The sequence below is a fragment of the Ovis aries genome, chromosome 10 (genome assembly GCF_016772045.2).
Source record: "Ovis aries strain OAR_USU_Benz2616 breed Rambouillet chromosome 10, ARS-UI_Ramb_v3.0, whole genome shotgun sequence".
In the NCBI taxonomy this organism is placed as follows: domain Eukaryota; kingdom Metazoa; phylum Chordata; class Mammalia; order Artiodactyla; family Bovidae; genus Ovis; species Ovis aries.
In genome coordinates, this window is record NC_056063.1 from 70,951,879 (window position 1) to 70,973,454 (window position 21,576).

The following is a 21,576-nucleotide window of genomic DNA, read 5'->3' on the forward strand; positions in this document are numbered from 1 at the left end:
AAAGACAGCCTTCTGAATGGGAGAAAATAATAGCAAATGAAGCAACTGACAAACAACTAATCTCAAAAATATACAAGCAACTTATGCAGCTCAATTCCAGAAAAATAAACGACCCAATCAAAAAATGGGCCAAAGAACTAAATAGACATTTCTCCAAAGAAGACATACGGATGGCTAACAAACACATGAAAAGATGCTCAACATCACTCATTATTAGAGAAATGCAAATCAAAACCACAATGAGGTACCACTTCACACCAGTCAGAATGGCTGCGATCCAAAAATCTGCAAGCGATAAATGCTGGCGAGGGTGTGGAGAAAAGGGAACCCTCCTACACTGTTGGTGGGAATGCAAACTAGTACAGCCACTATGGAGAACAGTGTGGAGATTCCTTAAAAATTGCAAATAGAACTACTGTATGACCCAGCAATCCCACTGCTGGGCATACACACCGAGGAAACCAGAATGGAAAGAGACACATGTATCCCAATGTTCATCGCAGCACTGTTTATAATAGCCAGGACATGGAAACAACCTAGATGTCCATCAGCAGATGAATGGATAAGAAAGCTGTGGTACATATACACAATGGAGTATTACTCAGCCGTTAAAAAGAATTCATTTGAATCAGTTCTGATGAGATGGATGAAACTGGAGCCGATTATACAGAGTGAAGTCAGCCAGAAAGAAAAACACCAATACAGTATACTAACACATATATATGGAATTTAGGAAGATGGCAATGACGACCCTATATGCAAGACAGGGAAAGAGACACAGATGTGTATAATGGACTTTTGGACTCAGAGGGAGAGGGAGAGGGTGGGATGATTTGGGAGAATGACATTCTAACATGTATACTATCATGTGAATTGAATCGCCAGTCTATGTCTGACGTAGGATGCAGCATGCTTGGGGCTGGTGCATGGGGATGACCCAGAAAGATGTTATGGGGAGGGAGGTGGGAGGGGGGTTCATGTTTGGGAATGCATGTAAGAATTAAAGATTTTAAAATTTAAAAAATAAAAAACTAAAATTAAAAAAAAATAAATTGGATTTGTTGTTGTTGAGTTGTATGAGCTGTTTGTATATTTTGGAAATTAAGCCCTTGTTGGTCACATCATTTGGAAATATTTTCTCCCATTATGCAGGTTGTGTATTCATTTTGTTTATGGTTTCCTTTGCTGTACAAAAGCTTGTAAGTTTGATTAGGTCCCATTTATGCATTTTTTATTTTATTTTTTAAAATAATTATTTATGAATCCTCTGGTTCTTTGTTGCTGCGAAGGTTTTTCTCTAGTTTGATGAACAGGTGCTACCCTCTAGTTGCAATGCATGGGCTTCTCATGGTGATGGCCTCTCATGGTGATGGCTTCTCTTGTTGCAGAGCACGGGCTCTAGGGTATGTTGGCTCAGTAGTTGCAGCTCCTGGCCTCCAGAGTGCAGGCTCAGTAGTTGTGGTACATGGGCTTAGTTGCTTTGTGCATGTAGGGTCTTCCCAAACCAGGGATGGATCCTATGTCTCCCACATCGACTGGTGGATTCTTTACCACTGAACCATCAGGGAAATCCCCATTTGTATATTTCTGTTTATATTTCTATTGCCTTCAGAGACTGATCTAAGAAAACATTGGTATAATTTATATCAGAGAATGTTTTGCCTGTAATCTCTACTAGGAGTTTTATGGTGTCACATCTTATTATTAAGTTTTTAAGCCATTTTTAATTTATTTTGTGCATGGTGATGGGGTGTGTTCTAACTTCATTGATTTCTATGCCTGTGTCTCTGTCATTATGTCTTAGTATCCTCTTCATTTACGCCCACCAGTCAGATTAGATTAGGTCCAGTATAACATCTGCTGGATCATTGAAAAAGCAAGAAAATATCTATTTCTGCTTTATTGACTGTGTCAAAGCCTTTGACTGTGTGGATCACAATAAACTGTGGAAAATTCTGAGAGAGATGGGAATACAAGACTACCTGACCTGCCTCTTGAGAAACCTGTATGCAGGTTGGGAAGCAGCAGTTAGAACTGGACATGAAACAACAGACTGGTTCCAAATAGGAAAAGGAGTGCGTCAAGGCTGTATATTGTCACCATACTTATTTAACTTCTATGCAGAGTACATCATGAGAAATGCTGGGGTGGAGGAAGCACAAGCTGGAATCAAGATTGCCTGGACAAATATCAATAACCTCAGATATGCAGATGACACCACCCTTATGGCAGAAAGTGAAGAAGAACTAAAGAGCCTCTTGATGCAAGTGAAAGAGGAGAGTGAAAAAGTTGGCTTAAAGCTCAGCATTCAGAAAACGAAGATCATGGCATCTGATCCCATCACTTCATGGCAAATAGATGGGGAAACAGTGGAAACAGTGTCAGACTTTATTTTGGGGGGGATCCAAAATCACTGCAGATTGTGGTTGCAGCCATGAAATTAAGACACTTACTCCTTGGAAGGAAAGTTATGAGCAACCTAGACAGCATATTACAAAGCAGAGACATTACTTTGTCAACAAAGGTCCGTCTAGTCAAGGATATGGTTTTTCCAGTGGTCATGTATGTATGTGAGTTGGACTATAAAGAAAACTGAGCACAGAAGAATTGATGCTTTTGAACTGTGTTGTTGGAGAAGACTCTTGAGAGTCCCTTGGACTGCAAGGAGATCCAACCAGTTCATCTGAAAAGAGATCAGTCCTGTGTGTTCATTGGAAGGACTGATGTTGAAGCTGAAACTCCAATACTTTGGTGATAGATGCAAAGAGATGACTCATTTGAAAAGACCCTGATGCTGGGAAAGATTGAGAGCAGGAGGAGAAGGGAATGACAGAGGATGAGGTGGCTGGATGGCATCACTGACTCGATGGACATGAGTTTGAATAAACTGGGTGTTGGTGATGGACAGGGAGGCCTGGTGTGCTGCAGTTCATTGGGTCGCAGAGTTGGACACGACTTAGCGACTGAATTGAACTGAGTATAACTAAGGGTAATGATTACTTTTTTAAGGTCCCTGTCACCAAATTTCAAAGTACTAATAACTAAGGTGTCAGCAAGTGAATCTGGAGGGGACATGATTGATGTACAGCAGGCCCAGAATAGCAAAGTAGAGACTTCAGCAGAGTTAGCAAATGTGAGAGAGAGACGTGTGAGGAGCTCTGAGCTCTGGACATGAGAAGCTGGGATTCCACGTCCACTAAGCAGAGGTCGTTAGTCTTTAGTGAAACTTGCCCGAATGTAAAATGTGCTCAGTGTCGGGGTGAAGAAAGAGTCATAGAGATGGATGGTGGTAATAGCTGGACAACAATGTGAATGTACTTAATGCCACTGAGCTGTCTTCTTAAAATGGCAGAAATGGTAAATTTCATGTTAGGTATATTTTACCACAATTAAAAAAAAAAACTGTATAGTATCATTGAATCTTTTAGAACATGAGTGAGCAGGGCAGCTGACACATGGCATGGCCCTCAGCTCTCTGATTTGACTCCCATTTCCCACCCTCTCCTGATCATGACTTGATGAATTTTCCCCTAGAGAAGTGCCTTGTGTCTTGCCATGAGCTGAATGACAGAAGCTAGTGCTGTGCAAGGATTCCCCACTCCCACCCTCCTGCCATCCTAAGTATAGCAGGCTCCTTGTTCCCAGTGCCCCACCCCGGACTTACAAGTGTCTGTCACACTGTCTTGTGAACATCTGCATTAGTTCCCCATCACTGTAAGAATAGTTTCTACAGACAGTTGCATCCTTGTCACAGGGAAGGGAGAGCAGGCATTTTAGTGCCAAGTACAGTATACTGATCATAGAAGTTCTCCTGAGTTCTTTTTCAAACACAGGAAAATTTGTAAAATTTTGTAATATTTGTAAAATTCTCTCAGATATTTTAGGTGTACCAGTTTGGATATATACTTGATAGAAGCAGGCTTAAGATTGTCTGCTGATCAGAACCACATCCTTTAGGGTGACTTAAAGCAGAACATGAAAGCATTTTAGGAAACCACTCAGCAGCAACTGGAGAGTGTTCTCAAGTTAGAGAATCAGATGGAAAAATATGCCGTGAGATATGGTGGTCATATGGAGACTTAGTCATGGGGAGGGTTTTGTATTAAAAGTGGATGAATCACACTTCTACTTTCATTAGCAGTTTCCTACAGTCATCACTCTATCTCCAAGGTCATTGAGGTTTGTGAGTTTATGTTGGGGAGTTTTATGTTGGGTACACTAAGTGGGTTCTATCACCTAAGAGGTCATAGGTGAACTGATGGAGTCTTATCATGCTATGGATCCCGTCCTGGTTCAGCCCCACATCCCAGACCAACTCCTCTTGTATCATCAGCTTTTCAGGTCTGTCCTGATCAGATTCCCACACTGCCATCTACACAGCTCACCCTCCTGCTCTAGCGCTTCACAGGGCCCCCTCAACCCCTCATGTTCAGGACGCAGCTCCAGGTGCTCAAACAGAGAATAGGCTTCTTTGCCGTCTGCTCCCATCAGCTTTTCCAGCTCATCACTGGAAACCCACACCAACTCAGTATCCAGCTGTGCTGGCTTTGTGGGGGTTCTTTCTCACTCCTCTCTGTCTATACATACTGGTCCCTCTGGCCAGAGCCAGGGAGCAGTGTCCGAAAACACAGAAAGAAGGTGAAAGATGGGCCCTGCCATTCCCTCCTGTTCCTCCAGGGCACCCTCTGTCTTCCCACAGCCCTCAGTAGGTGCACTTGACCATTTATGAGTCCCCCCAACCCCTCCTAAGCTGTGAATGCAGGAAAGTGCCTCAGCCCAGCGTGTTCTGTTCCAGGACCCCTGCACTTGCTGTGTCTTCTTCCAGGATGTTTTCCCAGAGAGTCTCAGGGCTCCTGTGTCTCCCCATCTAAGACAGTAGCACCCTGTGCTTTTCCGTCGTAAAACATGTCGCAGTGCAATAGTGCATTTTCTACTCTCATTCTGTGTGTCCCTGTGTACACAGTGCAGAGTATCATCTGCTGTCTTGTGTTAGGACAGTGCCTGGCTCTTCAACACACCTCTGCTGACTGAATGAATGGAGGTGGGGATTCTGTCTGTCTTATTTGTATCCCCTCCACCATGGGATGTGTCCTGTCTTAACACAGGCCTTATGTAGGATTATATGTGGGATTATAGAATTAACACAGCCTTTATATAGGAATAACAGTTAAACAACTGGTTGTTGACTCAGTCATTTGTATGGCATGACTTGGAAATCTTTCCTCTAAAAACTTGGAAAATAGTGTTTTTATCTAGTGATTGGATAAAAGCATTATTTAGGAAAAATTCAAAGACATCAACTGATCACTTCGTAATAATTTATATTACCTCATCTGTGATGGAATGTGAGGAACAAAATGTTTTAAAACTTTGGGTTGGTCCATCTTGGGCATAACAACCTTTCACATTTGGTTAACATCCACCTTCAGGGACTATTGGCAGGTAATTATGAATTAAGGAGAAGAATTCTGTTTAAATGTTTTAGTACTAAGTTTGAAAAGATGTCTGTCAAGAAACTTAAGTATGAACATGGAGCAAACATTGTCAAAAGGTAAAAATGAATCATTTTGGACTTAATTAAGTGATGGTGTATGGGTCTACATCCTGAAGTCTTGCTTCTGATCACAGACTCAGTGTCCAGAGTGTCCCCTTAGGACTTTTCTGTCCTTAGTTCAAAGCACAGGACCACTTGTGGGTTAGGGAGGAGTGGAGAAGGGGCTGAAGTTAACTGAGCGTATTGGTGGTTTGATTTCTTAGGAGGTATGAATGAGTTGCCATTGACTTTGTTTAGAGATGAAGAAACTGAGGTTGAGTTGCTCGTCTGAAGTTGTCAGGCTCGTGAGAAGGACTGAGCTGAAGTCTGCTGCCTCCAAACTCTTGATCTAACTCTCTCAGCTGAGCTCTGGCCCAGGTTCCTGAGATTTACTCTGTGAGGGCGTTGGGCTCCCAGAATACCTGCCTGGATCCCTGCCCATGGTCACGGGGGCCCTGGACCCAGCTACTTGCTTCCCTTGGCAGGTTGTAGACCCTGTGAGTGAGCCTGGGGCTGAGTTCCTAGGGGTCTGCATTTTAAATGTAGGAGCTTTTTTTTGTGTGTGTGTGTGTGTGTGAATAAAATTTAAGGTTGAATACTGAGGGGAGGGAGTCTTAGACATAGAAAACTGGCATGTGCTCTGAGCTATTGAGTGGTTTCCACTGTGATTTGGGCTGTTTGGATTCTGTTATTTTATTTTTATATTTGTAAGATATTCAGTCCTAATGAAAAGAGACTTGCCTCCTGGTTGCAAATGGGAATGTTGTAGAGACTGATGGAGACCATGCTCACATTCATTTTCTATCTAACACTCTTTGGGAACAAGTGCCTAGAAAATGCACTCTGGCAAAGGTTACCAAGAATCTATTAAGTTTTTGTTGCTAATATGTACATCTTTCATTATAAATAATCACCTAGAAAGCTGTCTAAGAATGTACACATTTCTATATGACATAGATTCTTATCCTCCCATTCCTGCATAGTGATAAAATAGTGCTTTAGTTCAGTTAAGTTTTGGAATCTCAGTATTACTCAGTTATTCTTCTTTATGAAGCATGTAAATAATTGTTAAGCCTAGTTTTAGGAAAAAGAACTTAGCTCTTGGTATCTCCTTCACTGGAGCACTTTGTAGAATTTTTTAAGCAGAATTAGGTTCAAATTTATTGTTGTTAAGTTTAAGACCTATTTGTATTAATTGATTTATGTTTATTTAATTTTTATTATTGATTTGATATTTAAACTTCAGATCTTTGACTGCTGTGTAGTCTTTGTCTCATGGTTTTCAAAATATGTTTCCAGTTTGAAGCACCTGCATGAATGTGCTTTTGTTTTCTGTACCTTTCACATTTGTAGGTGTATCCGTCAGGCCTTGAAGGAGAAGATCACAATCTTAGTGACTCATCAGCTGCAGTACCTAAAAGATGCAAGTCAAATTCTGATACTGAAAGGTGTAAGTAGTTTCTAGACGTCTGTGGAATCGTTAGCACTCAGGCATGCTGAAGATCAGACCTCTCAGAAGGTCACTCTCCCTGGATTTGTGGTAAACATCCTATTTTTCCTCAGTTTTTCACTCCCTTCTTCTCAGAGCTGTGTTCTTGCCTTGGAGAATAAATCCAAAGATCTATAGAAGTGTCTCTACTACAGTCTAAGTCACATAAACCCTAAAGTGTATAGAAATGCAACCAGAGGGTTATTGAATCATCAATGTTCTAATGAAATTTGTTTGGGATAATGATGCAATTTTATTTAGTCCAAGTGTATTTTTTAGAAATTAGGCTTAAGTCAAAGTATATTATTTAGAAATCAGAGATTCTAAGATCTGTTTGTATCCAGGTGATTGTTATGCATAGTTTGCCTAAAGAGCATCTTCCATTAACACAAGAAGCAAAGTTGGGTAGCTGAGCACCCGGGTCAGAGACGTCCTCTCTGCTGGTGTCTCCAGTTGCTGGTCTCCCTGCCCAGGTCTCTATGTGCCCGATACATGTGGGAGCCTGTGCAGCAGGACAAGGCCCTGCCTTCACGGGGGCTTCTGTTCTTTTTGGGAGGATGTGACAGAGAGAGAGATGGGCTGATATCCTGGCTGCCTCCCTGAGGAGCTGATGCCTCATGGGGTCTGAGTGACATGATGGTGGGGGCCCACAGTCACCTAGGGGAGGGGTCTGAGGCAGCAGGTCCTAAGAACAGGTCTCTGTTGTTCTCATGACGACATCAGTCATATTGGATGTAGGGTCACCCCTGCTCCAGTATGACCTCATCTTAGCTTGATTACATCTGTGAAGTTGGGGTCCATCCTCACTGTCTGGTCCCTCTCTCACATTTCCAAGTAAGGTCACGTTCACAGGTGTCATGTTTGAACTTATCTTTTTGAGCAGGGGGCATCATGCAACCCATAGCTCCTAGTATGGTTGGTGGTGGGGTGGAGATTAGTGAGAAGTGTTCAGACTTGGTGGTCATTTGATGCTTCATTCCTTGGCTTGTTTGCCTCTGGGTCTTAGCACCTTTGTTGTTAACCCCTGACCGCTCCATAGGTCCTTGGTCAGATCCCTGACTTCTGAAATGAATCTCTGCTCCAAAAAAGATTATTAAGATACAGAACCCCTATCTCTTTGAAAGCAGATCCATGTGTTGACTCCTCTTCACTCCTCTAGGAATGGAGGGAGGGGCTGAGGTTTTTAAGTTTGAGAGCAGTTGATTTCATATGCAGAGGGGGCTATTCTAGTGTTTAAACCCGTGTTGACAGTGTTACGAGCGCAGGATGAGTGGGCAGGAGAATAACCTGTTTAGCCTATCCCTAGATGTTTTAGGGCCCCCTTATTGCTTCCTTTGAGGATACTACCCCCAATTTTAGTACTAAAAAAACAACTATTTGTCCTTTGGTGAGCACCCCTGCATGAGTTGGGGTCCATCCTCACTGTCTGGTCCCTCTCTCACAGCAGAGAGGGGATGGCTGCCCCCTTGTCCCCTTGAAATTGTCAGTGTTTGACTGTTGAGCGAAATTGCTGTCTTTCTACTACCAGTCATTTCATTGTGCATATTACAGGTATGAAGTGGTCAGTGGTAATTTCACTAAAAAGATGTGTGAATTTTGCCTCCCAAGTGGAACAAGACACAATATATCCTGTATAATTTTCTAGTTCTGCAGTATCAGACGGTACGCAGATGCTACCCTGTGTTTCTCCTAGTGGATCCCCTCAGGGGAGAGGGTGATATGGGTCCAGGCGAGAGTCCTGGGCCATCTCCCTCCACCTGAGCTACCTTAACCAGAGCTGCTCTCATTTGATGAGTTTTGCATCCTGAGATTTTTTTTCCCCTGGTGTTTTATTTGCTATTGAGTGAATCCGTTGAGTCTGGTTTCAAGGAGTCAGAAAATAGTGAAACATCTACACATTATTTTATATGACTTTGTAAGGGAGAGAAACTGTACAAGGATGTGTCACATGTGTTCAAAGAAAATTATTTGATTGGCTGTATTTTAAGCAGTTGCTGATTTGGGGAAGCCTGGTTGGCTGCTTGTGGTTGGTCATTCCTATTTTTCCTCGGATCTGAGTGCATTGATTCTGGCTTAGGTTTTGGTTTGTGGGCACAGACTGCCAAGGCTTTAGAGCCACCCCAGCCCCATGGTCTCCTTGTTTAATTACTTTATCAGGTGGAATATTGAATTTTCAGTTGGAAACTTGCTGAGTATGTGGGGGCAGGTATAGACCATGGAGAGGCCTCTCATGGGTTTTCTGTCCGGGGCTGGCTCCTATTATCACAGCAGGACATGTGATAGTGTGACGGTGACAGTGGGCAGTGAAGATTTCATGAGAGACTCTCACCCACGTGCAGATATGCTGGTCCCCACCTCTGGATTAAGTTCAAATTTCTTTCCTGGAATTGTCACATGAGGCTTCTCTTAATTCCCAGGTTGCCTAAAAAGACTGTGCTGATCTTCCCACCAACCTCTGTGCTTCTTGCTTCCCTAAGTGCCCAGGTTAGTCATGTCGGTGGCCTCCATTTTTAACACATGAGCACACGTTTCTTTCACATCCCCTAGCACCTGACACAGGGACAGGGTTTGGCAGAGAACACAATGCTCAGTTGTGTCCTGAGCTGACTGAACTAGATTTCTCCACAAGAATTCTAGCCCCGGGGATCTTTTTTTTTTTTTTAAAGTAGTAATTTAAAACCAGATAACTTTTCTTGATGAGTATTTAAGTTGGTTTAATATTATCAAATATAAATTAATGTCTCTTAACTTTTTAATTTTAGGGCAAAACAGTGGAAAGAGGAACTTACTCTGAGTTCCTGAAATCCGGGGTTGATATTTTTTCCCTTTTTGAGAAGGGGGAGGAGCCATCTGAACCATCTCCAGTGCCAGGAGCTCACACTGTGATCTCTGAGTCTTTGGTTCAGTCTTTCCAGTCTCCCAGACCCTCGTTGAAAGATGCGGCTCCAGAGGACCAAGATGTGAGTTGTGCCCGGGTCTGTCTGCCCTTGGTGGTCTCATGGACCTTCAGTCTGCTCTGGTCATGACATCTTCATTTGTCCCAAAGTAGACCCTAAGGTTCCCAAAGTCTTGTTCCATGGAACTGGTAGAATTAGAAGAGTATGAGGGGAGCAAGCCTGCTTGGGGTTCCCCTTTGGTGCAGGATGGAGAATCTTATGGAGATCCGTAGTGGGTGTGCTGCTATGAATTTCTGAGTGAGTGTGGCTCACACTGACTGAGGACTCTTCAGTTTACCATAGTTACATCCTATTCATGCTGGTGGCCCCTGGCTTCCCTTATGCATCCAGAGGCTTTAATGTGAAGACTCCCTTAGACTGAGTCCTGCTGTTGCCATGTTAAATCACCTACTTCTCCTATATGTTGAAATGTTCTAGTACTGCATGTGACTGATGATATTATTTTGTCTCATTGTCAGGTGGTTTGTGATAGGCCAGAGATAATGTGTGCAAAGGACCTGACACATGATAGACACTTCAGTGTTAGTTCCCATTCTCCTTTCTTACCCTTCAAGACGAAGAATCACATCTTATCCACCTTGAATCCCAGTGACCAGGATAGAGCTGCGGATATCCTATCCCCCTGTGACTCTATAATGCATTCTAAGTCCTCCAGACAGAAATGCAGAAATGTACTAGATTTCCCTTAAAAACATGCGCAGATATTCTTTGATATCCAAACCCAAGAGCCTGGATGATTCTGATAAGTATTTGGATTAGTTGTTCACGTTCTAAACTCAGAAATCACTCTCTGAAATTGAGGAATCAAATAGATTCAGATCATGTGCTTGCAATGTGCTATCCAAAGTCGTATTACTCCAACTCACTCTGTGAACTCAGTTTACTGTATTTGGCCAGTATTTTGAGCCCCAAGTATGCTTTATGTTTCTATCATTGAGTGACAAAAGTCATCTAGAGGGATACATTAGCTCCATATCATTTCCTGTGTTATTTTAGAGCAAGCTTCTGCATTTATACATTAATTGATTTTTGTGTGTGTGTGCTGAGAGTCATGATCTGTTTTAAGCAAAGGTACCCAACAGTGAATCATCTTGTGCAAATATTTTTTTTATTTCTAATAGATTCCTAGAAGTAGGATGGCTGGGTCCAAGGGTAAACACATACGTGATTTGGCCAGATATTCCCACATCCTTCTCTATAGGAGGTGGACCATCCTGCACTCCTACAAGTATATGAGATATATCTATTTCCCCACAGCTTTGCAGTGGAAGGCATTGTTGAACTCTTGAAATTTGGGGTTCATTATTTAAAACTTCATCTCTCATTGCTATTTTTCCCTTCCAGACTGAAAATATACAGGTTATACTAGCTCCAGAGGACTATTTGGAAGGAAAAGTTGGTTTTAAGACCTATGAGAATTACTTCACAGCCCATTCTGATTGGCCTGTCATCATCTTCCTTATTCTAGTAAACATTGCAGCTCAGGTACGTAAGGGCATTTATTTTGGTTTGTGCACTCAGCTTGTTGTTTATGTACTATTTATACTGTATTTTATAATTATTTTTGTGTATTAAGAGATTTATCTCAGAGAATTGGCTCATGAGGTTGTGGGATCTTGCTGGGTAAATGTGAAGTCAGAAAGGCAGGCCTACAGGCTGGAACCTCAGACAGGAGCTGACCCTACTGTCTTGAGGCAGAATTTCTTCCTACTCCAGAAATCCTCAGGTTTTGCTCTTAGGGCCTTTGACTGACTGGATGAGGCCACCACAGTTGAGGGTGATCTTCCCTACTAAAGTTCTGATGATGAATTTGAACCACATCCACAAAACACCTTCCCAGAAACATCTAGAGGATTGTTTGCTTGAATCACTGGAGACTGGCCCAGCCAAGCTGACGCCAAGAACTGACCATCACTGTACCTGTCAAGCTTTTTGCTTTGAAAAGTCCCAACATTTGTCCTGTTATTACTGCCTTTTGCAGTCCACTTGGATTTTCATTGAAGTACATTATATCTGGGGAGCAAAGTCTTCTAGGGAAAAGGGGGTTTCTTTTAAAGGTATTAAATTGCAAGAGCCCCTCCCCTGACCTGTGGTCATCTGGGGTGTGGTGCTTGGCACAGACCTGAGCTGGAAGGACCGTCTCCATGTTCTGGAGCCTTTCCATCCCCCAGCCTGGTGAGCGGGGTGTGAGGCTCAGTGATGTCAGTGTGTGAGTGACTGTTGTTTCCTGCTCCAGGTTGCCTATGTCCTGCAGGATTGGTGGCTTGCATTCTGGTGAGTGATTCCTGGTCTAACTGAAAGTGCTGTGAAATCTACACGAAGCCTCACTTTCCCAGAGTCAGAGGGACTGATCCTTACTTAATTTCCTTGAAGAAAAATGAAAGTTCCTGTGGGTGGTATATGATCCCCCCATGGTCTGTCCCCATGTCCCTCCCTTTAGCAATGTCTTAAAAGAATTATTTTTTCTTCTTTTGAACTTTTAATATAGTATTGGGGTATAGCTGATCAACAACCTTATGATAGTTTCAGGTGAACAGTGAAGGGACTCAGTCATACATATGCATGTATCCATCCCCACCCCTAAACCCCTCCCATCCAGGCTGCCACATAACATTGGGCAGAGTTCCGTGTGCTATATAATAAGTCCTTATTGGTTACCTGTTTTAAATATAGCAGTGTGTGCATGACCATCCAAACTGTCTAACTATCCTTCCCTTCGGCAACCATAAGTTCATTTTCTAAGTCTGTCTTCACAGATAATTTTGAAAGCTGAATGTTGTGTCAGACTTTTATTTAATTTTTCAAATATAAATTTATTTATTTTAATTGGAGGTTAATTACTTTACAATATTGTATTGGTTTTGCCCTATATCAACATGAATCTGCCACAGGTATACACGTGTTTCCCATCCTGAACCCCTCTCCGTCCTCCCTCCCAGTACCATCCCTCTGGGTCGTCTCAGTGCACCAGCCCCAAGCATCCAGTATCATGTCAGACTTTTCAAAGGGAGATACACACAAGGTCTTATGAACCTGGGAATGCTTTACAGCATAAAATACATTTCTGTAATTTTATTTTTTTATATTTGTGTATTTTCTATATATAATCTATAGCGTAATATTTTTTCTTCCCTGTTCCATAGGGCGAATGTACAAAGCGGTCTGTATTTTGGGACATATGTAAAAGAAGCTGAAGATGTAATGTTTGTTCTGAACTGGTACTTAGGAGTTTATTCAGGTAAAGTTGAGTCCTTTGCTCCATTATACCAGAGTCTAAGGTGTTTATAACGAGTCTGAGTGATAAACTAGGGCTTTCAGAGTAATTCAGCAATGGCTTAACAGATTGTCTTAGTTGCATTTACTCTGTGAACTAATTACAATACTTATTTTAAAGCTCTACCAGAAGAAAAGAGTTTGAATGTATATTCTTAATTTGCTTTGTACTGAGTGTTGGTAGTTAATCCAGGATTGCACATTCAGAAAATCAGCCCCTGGAAATACATGGCAATTGTTTATTAAAAAGGTTGCTTTAGCTAAATCTTTTATAGCTATATAGATGGGTAAGGGGATTAGAAATGGAGCCCCTTGCTGTAATTCAGATTGTTCCAATTCTGTCTGAATAAGCCCTGGCTTTTATTGATCTTGGATGAAATCCTCTGGCAGCATGAGGTCCCAAATTAAAGGATTATTCCCTTGCAGGTATGCAAAACTCCCCTTTACCACACTGCTTATCTCTTGGGCTTCACTAATTACTAGAGAAGCTAAGCAGGGGAAATCAGTGTCTGGGATTGGGATTCCTTTTCTTTCTTACCTTGAGATCACAGTGTTATATCCTCCTCAGCTATGTGATTAATTTAACATTTGGCTTGCCAGACTAAACTAACATGACTCTCTCTATTCAGAAGTTGTGTTTCAGTTCAGTTCAGTCGCTCAGTCATGTCTGACTCTTTGCAACCCCATGAATCGCAGCATGCTAGGCCTCCCTGTCCGTCACCAACTCACAGAGTTCACTCAGACTCGCGTCCATCAGTCAGTGATGCCATCCAGCCATCTCATCCTCAGTCATCCCCTTCTCCTCCGGCCCCCAATCCCTCCTAGCATCAAAGTCTTTTCCAATGAGTCAACTCTTCGCATGAGGTGGCCAAAGGACTGGAGTTTCAGCCTTAGAATCATTCCTTCCAAACAAATCCCAGGGCTGATCTCCTTCAGAATGGACTGGTTAGATCTCCTTGCAGTCCAAGGGACTCTCAAGAGTCTTTTCCAACACCATAGTTCAAAAGCATCAATTCTATGGCGCTCAACCTTCTTCATAGTCCAACTCTCACATACATACATGACCGATGGAAAAACCATAGCCTTGACTAGACAGACCTTAGTTGGCAAAGTAATGTTCCTGCTTTTGAATACGCTATCTAGGTTGCTCATAACTTTTCTTCCAAGGAGTAAGCACCTTTTAATTTCATGGCTGCAATCACCATCTGCAGTGATTTTGGAGCCCCCCAAAATAAAGTCTGACACTGTTTCCACTGTTTCTCCATCTATTTCCCATGAAGTGATGGGGCCAGATGCCATGATCTTCATTTTCTGAATGTTGAGCTTTAAGCCAACTTTTTCACTCTCCTCTTTTACTTTCATCAAGAGGCTTTTTAGTTCCTCTTCACTTTCTGCCATAAGGGTGGTGTCATCTGCATATCTGAGGTTATTGATGTTTCTCCCGGCAATCTTGATTCCAGCTTGTGTTTCTTCCAGTCCAGCATTTCTCATGATGTACTCTGCATATAAGTTAAATAAGCAGGGTGACAATATACAGCCTTGATGTACTCCTTTTCCTATTTGGAACCAGTCTGTTGTTCCATGTCCAGTTCTAACTGCTGCTTCCTGGCCTGCATACAGATTTCTCAAGAGGCAGGTCAGGTGCTCTGATATTCCCATCTCTTTCAGAATTTTCCACAGTTTATTGTGATCCGCACAGTCAAAGACTTTGGCATAGTTACTAAAGCAGAAATAGATGTTTTTCTGAACTCTCTTGCTTTTTTGATGATCCAGCGGATGTTTGCAATTTGATCTCTGGTTCCTCTGCCTTTTCTAAAACCAGCTTGAACATCAGGAAGTTCACAGTTCACGTATTGGTGAAGTCTGGCTTGGAGAATTTTGAGCATTACTTTACTAGCGTGTGAGATGAGTGCAATTGTGCAGTAGTTTGACCATTCTTTGGCATTGCCTTTCTTCGGGATTGGAATGAAAACTGACCTTTTTCAGTCCTGTGGCCACAGCTGAGTTTTCCAAATTTGCTGGCATATTGAGTGCAGCACTTTCACAGCATCATCTTTCAGGATTTGAAATAGCTCCACTGGAATTCCATCACCTCCACTAGCTTTGTTCATAATGATGCTTTTTAAGGCCCGCTTGACATCACATTCCAGGATGTCTGGCTCTAGATGAGTGATCACACCAACGTGATTATCTGGGTCGTGAAGATTTTTTTTTGTACAGTTCTTCTGTGTATTCTTGCCACCTCTTTTTAATATCTTCTGCTTCTGTTAGGTCCAGACCATTTCTGTCCTTTATCGAGCCCATCTTTGCATGAAATGTTCCCTTGGTATCTCTAATTTTCTTGAAGAGATCTCTAGTCTTCCCCATTCTGTTGTTTTCCTCTATTTCTTTGCATTGATCGCTGAAGCAGGCTTTCTTATCTCTTCTTGCTATTCTTTGGAATTCTGCATTCAGATGCTTATATGTTTCCTTTTCTCCTTGGCTTTTCGCTTCTCTTCTTTTCACAGCTATTTGTAAGGCCTTCCCAGACAGCCATTTTGCTTTTTTGCATTTCTTTCCATGGGGATGATCTTGATCCCTGTCTCCTGTACAATGTCATGAACCTCATTCCATAGTTCATCAGGCACTCTATCTATCAGATCTAGGCCTTTAAATCTATTTCTCACTTCCACTGTATAATCATAAGGCATTTGATTTAGGTCATATCTGAATGATTTAGCGGTTTTCCCTACTTTCTTCAATTTCAGTCTGAATTTGATAATAAGGAGTTCATGATCTGAGCCACAGTCAGCTCCCGGTCTTGTTTTTGTTGACTGTATAGAGCTTCTCCCTCTTTTGCCGCAAAGAATATAATCAGTCTGCTTTCGGTTTTGACCATCTGGTGATGTCCATGTGTAGAATCTTCTCTTGTGTTGTTGGAAGAGGGTGTTTGCTATGACCAGTGCATTTTCTTGGCAAAACTCTATTAGTCTTTGCCCTGCTTCATTCCGCATTCCAAGGCCAAATTTGCCTGTTACTCCAGGTGTTTCTTGACTTCCTACTTTTGCATTCCAGTCCCCTATAATGAAAAGGACATCTTTTTTGGGTGTTAGTTTTAAAATGTCTTGTAGGTCTTCATAGAACTGTTCAACTTCAGCTTCTTCAGCGTTACTGGTTGGGGCATAGACTTGGATTACTGTGATATTGAATGGTTTGCCTTGGAAATGAACAGAGTTCATTCTGTCGTTTTTGAGATTGCATCCAAGTACTGCATTTTGGACTCTTTTGTTGACTATGATGGCTCCTCCATTTCTTCTAAGGGATTCCTGCCCGCAGTAGTAGATATAATGGTCATCTGAGTTAAATTCACCCATTCCAGTCCATTTTAGTTCACTGATTCCTAGAATGTTGATGTTCACTCTTACGATCTCCTGTTTGACCACTTCCAGTTTGCCTTGATTCATGGACCTGACATTCCAGGTTCCTATGCAAAATTGCTCTTAACAGCATCAGACCTTGCTTCTATCACCAGTCACATTCACAACTAGGTATTGTTTTTGCTTTGGCTCCATCCCTTCATTCTTTCTGGAGTTATTTCTCCACTGATCTCCAGTAGCATATTGGGCACCTACTGACCTGGGGAGTACCTCTTTCAGTATCCTATCATTTTGCCTTTTCATACTGTTCATGGGGTTCTCAAGGCAAGAATACTGAAGTGGTTTGCCATTCCCTTCTCCAGTGGACCACATTCTGTCAGACCTCTCCACCATGGCCCGCCCATCTTGGGTTGCCCCGTGGGCATGGCTTAGTTTCATTGAGTTAGACAAGGCTGTGGTCTTAGTGTGATTAGATTGACTAGTTTTCTGTAAGTATGGTTTCAGTGTGTCTTCCCTCTGATGCCCTCTTGCAACACCTACCATCTAACTTGGGTTTCTCTTACCTTGGGCGTGGGGTATCTCTTCACGGCTGCTCCAGTGAAGCATAGCCGTTGCTCCTTACCTTGGATGAGGAGTATCTCCTCCCGTCACCCTTCCTGACCTTCAACGTGGGATGGATCCTCTAGGCCCTCCTGCACCCACGCAGCCGCCACTCCTTGGACGTGGGGTTGCTCCTCCTGGCCACCGCCCCTGGCCTTGGGAGTGGGGTTGCTCCTCTCGGTTGCCGCCCTGGCCTCTGGCGTGGGTTGCTCCTCCCGGCCGCTGGCCCTGGCTTCAGGTGCCACCCCGGCCTCAGACGCCGGGTGTCTCCTCTTTGCCGCCACCCCTGGCCTTGGACGCAGGTAGCTCCTCTCGGTCATTCCTGCGCCATTGCAGCCTGACACTCCAGGCCGCTGCCCCTGACCTCGGATGTGGGGTAGCTCTAGGCCACGCTTAGTGCGCCGGCCGCCGCCGCCACTGCCTGCACTTAGTGCGCCATTCACAAGTGTGTTTAGAATACCTATAGCTTAATAGTTTGCATGTTTCTTAAAGGACATCTTCAACTAAAATTGTAAATATCTTCTTTATCCATTTATTTGTTGATGGACATTTTTGTTGCCTCCATGCCCTGGCTTTTGTAAATATTGCTTCTGTGAACATTGGGGTAAATGTATCTTTTTGAATTATGGTTGTCCCAGGGTACAGGCCTAGTTTTGAGATTACTGGATCATATGGTAGTTCTATTTTTAGTTTTTTAAGGAACCTCCATATTGTTCTCCATAGTGACTGTATCCATTTACATTCCTACCAACAGTGCAAGAGGATGACCTTTCATCCACATTCTTTAGCTGCCATTGCCTTCTCCAATTCCAGTGTATAATGTATAATGTACCATAAATGAGGTGGTGATAGCCATTCTGACTGGTGTGAGGTGATACCTTATTGTAGCTTTGATCTACATGTCTCTAATAGTGATGTTGACCATCTTTTCATGTGCCTCTTGCCTATATGTCTTTTTTGAAGGAATGTCTATTTAGGTCTTCTGCCCATTTTTTGATTGGGTTGTTTGCTTTTTTTGATATTGAGCTGCATAAAGTGTATATTGTGGAGATTAATCCCTGGTCAGTTGCTTAGTTTGCAGTTATTTTCCCCCATTCTCAGGGTTGTCCTTTCACCTCATTTATGGTACATTATACATTATACACTGGAATTGGAGAAGGCAATGGCAGCCCACTCCAGTATTATCACCTGGAAAATCCCGTGGATGAAGGAGTCTGGTATGCTGCAGTCCACGGGGTTGCTAAGAGTCAGACATGACTGAGCGACTTCACTTTCACTTTTGACTTTCATGCATTGGAGAAGGAAATGGCAACCCACTCCAGTGTTCTTGCCTGGAGAATCCCAGGGACCAGGGAGCCCGTTGGGCTGCTGTCTATGGGGTCGCACAGAGTCGGACACGACTGAAGCGACTTAGCAGCAGCAGCAGCATACACTAAAATACTCATCCATAGAGAGGAATGAAATTGGGTCATTTGTGGAGACGTGGATGGACCTAGAGTCTATCATACAGAGTAAAGTAAGTCAGAAAGAGGAAAACAAACAAAATGCTTATATTAATGCATATATATGGAATCTAGAAAAGTGGTACAGATACACCTTATTTACAGGCCAGGAATGGAATCATAGATGTAGAGAACAGACATGTAGAAACAGCCAGGGGTAGGGAGGTGGGGAAGATGAATTGGGAGATTAGGCTTGACATACATACAGTACCATGTGTAAGACAGATAGCTAGTGGGAAGCTGCTGTATAGTACAGAGAGCTTAGCTCAATGTTCTGTGGTGACCTACAGAGGAGACATGGTGTGGGGGATAGGGAGGTCCAAGAGGGAGGGGATATACATATACATGTAGCTGATTAACTTCACTGTACTTCAGAAACTAAACATTGTAAAGCAACTATACCCTAATAAAATTTTTTAAACTAAATGAAAATTTAAATATCCTCACAGAAAATGCTGGTGCAAAGTTTGCTTGTACAAGTGCTTATAGAAAGATTAATGAAGACTGAGTTATGTAAAAATCCACTCATTGAAATTTGGCATTTATTTTGTTTATTACTTGATAAGAAACTTAAATCTACCAACAGTTTACCTTCTGAATTGATGGACAATGAGAGCTTAGAGAAGATAGGGATTCTGTTACACATCCATATAGGATGGTGGGCTAAGGCAAATGCCTGTTAATGGAATTCAGGAATTTGAGCAGCTTTTAGAATTTAAATCACATGGGTCAGCTGAATGGAAAAAACTGCTTGATGGACTATTTATTATAGAAGTTATGTATGTATGTGAAGTCGCTCAGTTGTGTCTGACTCTTTGTGACCCCATGGACTGTAGCCTATCAGACTCAGTCTGTGGAATTTTCCAGGCAAGAGTACTGGAGTGGGTTGCCATTTCCTTTTCGTGGGGATTATAGAAGTTACCCCAACTCTATTCAGCATTGTGAGTTGAAGAGATATTTAGAGGGCTGTTTTACTTTTTATATGCATCAGTTCAGTTCAGTTCAGTCGCTCAGTCATGTCCAACTCTTTGCAACCCCATGAACTGCAGCATGCCAGGCCTCCCTGTCCATCACCAACTCCCGGAGTCTGCCCAAACCCATGTCCATTGAGGCAGTGATGCCATCCAACCATCTCATCCTCTGTCATCCCTTTCTTCTCCTGCCCTCAATCTTTCCTGGAATCAGGGTCTTTTCCAATGAGTCAACTCTTGGCATGAAGTAGCCAAAGTATTGGAGCTTCAGCTTCAACATCAGTCCTTCCAATGAACACTCAGGACTGATTTCCTTTAGGATGGACTGGTTGGATCTCCTTGCAGTCCAAGGGACTCTCGAGAGTCTTCTTGAACACCACAGTTCAAAAGCATCAATTCTTCTGTGCTCAGCTTTCTTTATAGTCCAACGCTCACATCCATACATGACCACTGGAAAAACCATAGCCTAGATGGACCTTTGTTGGCAAAGTAATGTCTCTGCTTTTAAATATGCTATCCAGGTTGGTCATAACTTTCCTTCTAAGGAGTAAGCATCTTTTAATTTCATGGCTGCAGTCACCATCTGCAGTGATTTTGGAGCCCCCCAAAATAAAATCAGCCACTGTTTCCACTGTTTCCCCATCTATTTGCCACGAAGTGATGGGACCAGATGCCATGATCTTAGTTTTCTGAATGTTGAGCTTTAAGCCAACTTTTTTAGTCTCCTCCTTCACTTTTATCAAGAGGCTTTTAGTTCCTCTTCACTTTCTGCCATAAGGGTGGTGTCATCTGCATATCTGAGGTTATTGATTTATATGCATAGTAGTGTTCATTTCTGTCATTGATAAAACAAATTTAAATGATAATATTTATTTACAAATACTTTTGGGTTCTATCAAACAGTTAAGAGATTATTTGCTTGTGTAGATTAATTATCTCATGTCAAAACATAATTCGTAGTTTCTTACAATTCAATTATTTAAGTGACTGTCCACATGCAACTTCACATGGTCTTTTTATACTCTTTAAAGCTACTTGAGCATGGAAGTAGCTACTTTATTTTTAATATTTTAAATTTTTATTAATTTTTATTTCAGTATAGGTGCTCTCCAATATTGTGTTAGTTTCTGCTGTTCAGAAAAATGAACCAGTGATACATATATCCTCCCTTTTTTGGATTTCCTTCCCATTTAGGTTACCACAGAGCATTGTGTAGAGTTACCTGTGCTATACAGTGGGTTCTTAAGAAGCTAGTTTACATGGAAGTAAATTTTATTGTAAATTACAGGGAAATGGTAAATCATTTCTCCTATTCCCTGTTAATTCACATGCTGGTACTAAAGCATTCAGTTCAGTTCAGTTTCTCAGTCGTGTCTGACTCTGCAACCCCATGGACTGCAGCATGCCAGGCCTCCCTGTCCATCACCAACTCCGGAGTTTACTCAAACTCATGTCCATCGAGCTGGCGATGCCATCCAACCATTTCATCCTCTGTCATCCTCTTCTTCTCCTGCCTTCAGTCTTTCTCAGCATCAGAGTGTTTTCAAATGAGTCAGTTCTTCGCATCAGGTGGGCAAAGTATTGGAGTTTCAGCTTCAACATCAGTCCTTCCAATGAATACTCAGGACTGATTTCCTTTAGGATGGACTGGTTGGATTTCCTTGCAGTCCAAGGGACTCTCAAGAGTCTTCTCCAACACCACAGTTCGAAAGCATCAATTCTTCAGCACTCAGCTTTCTTTATAATCCAACTCTCACATCCATACATGACCACTGGAAAAGCCATATCCTTGACTAGATGGACCTTTGTTGGCAAAGTAATGTCTCTGCTTTTTAATATGTTGTCTAGGTTGGTCATAATTTGGTATTAAAGCATACCTCACTTTTAGATTACGG

The 21,576-nt window shown here is 42.3% G+C and overlaps 1 protein-coding gene across 2 annotated transcripts in view; it reads left to right on the top strand.

The window, feature by feature from the left end:
- Nucleotides 1-21,576, top strand: part of LOC106991387 (ATP-binding cassette sub-family C member 4-like) — a 589,015-nt gene that overhangs the window by 62,306 nt on the left and 505,133 nt on the right. For both annotated transcript variants that reach the window (XM_060394634.1, XM_060394633.1), the window contains exons 14-18: nt 6,887-6,983; nt 9,785-9,982; nt 11,324-11,464; nt 12,216-12,253; nt 13,123-13,217. In XM_060394634.1, coding sequence (XP_060250617.1) covers nt 6,887-6,983; nt 9,785-9,982; nt 11,324-11,464; nt 12,216-12,253; nt 13,123-13,217 — 569 coding nt within the window. The remainder of the gene's footprint in view (nt 1-6,886; nt 6,984-9,784; nt 9,983-11,323; nt 11,465-12,215; nt 12,254-13,122; nt 13,218-21,576) is intronic.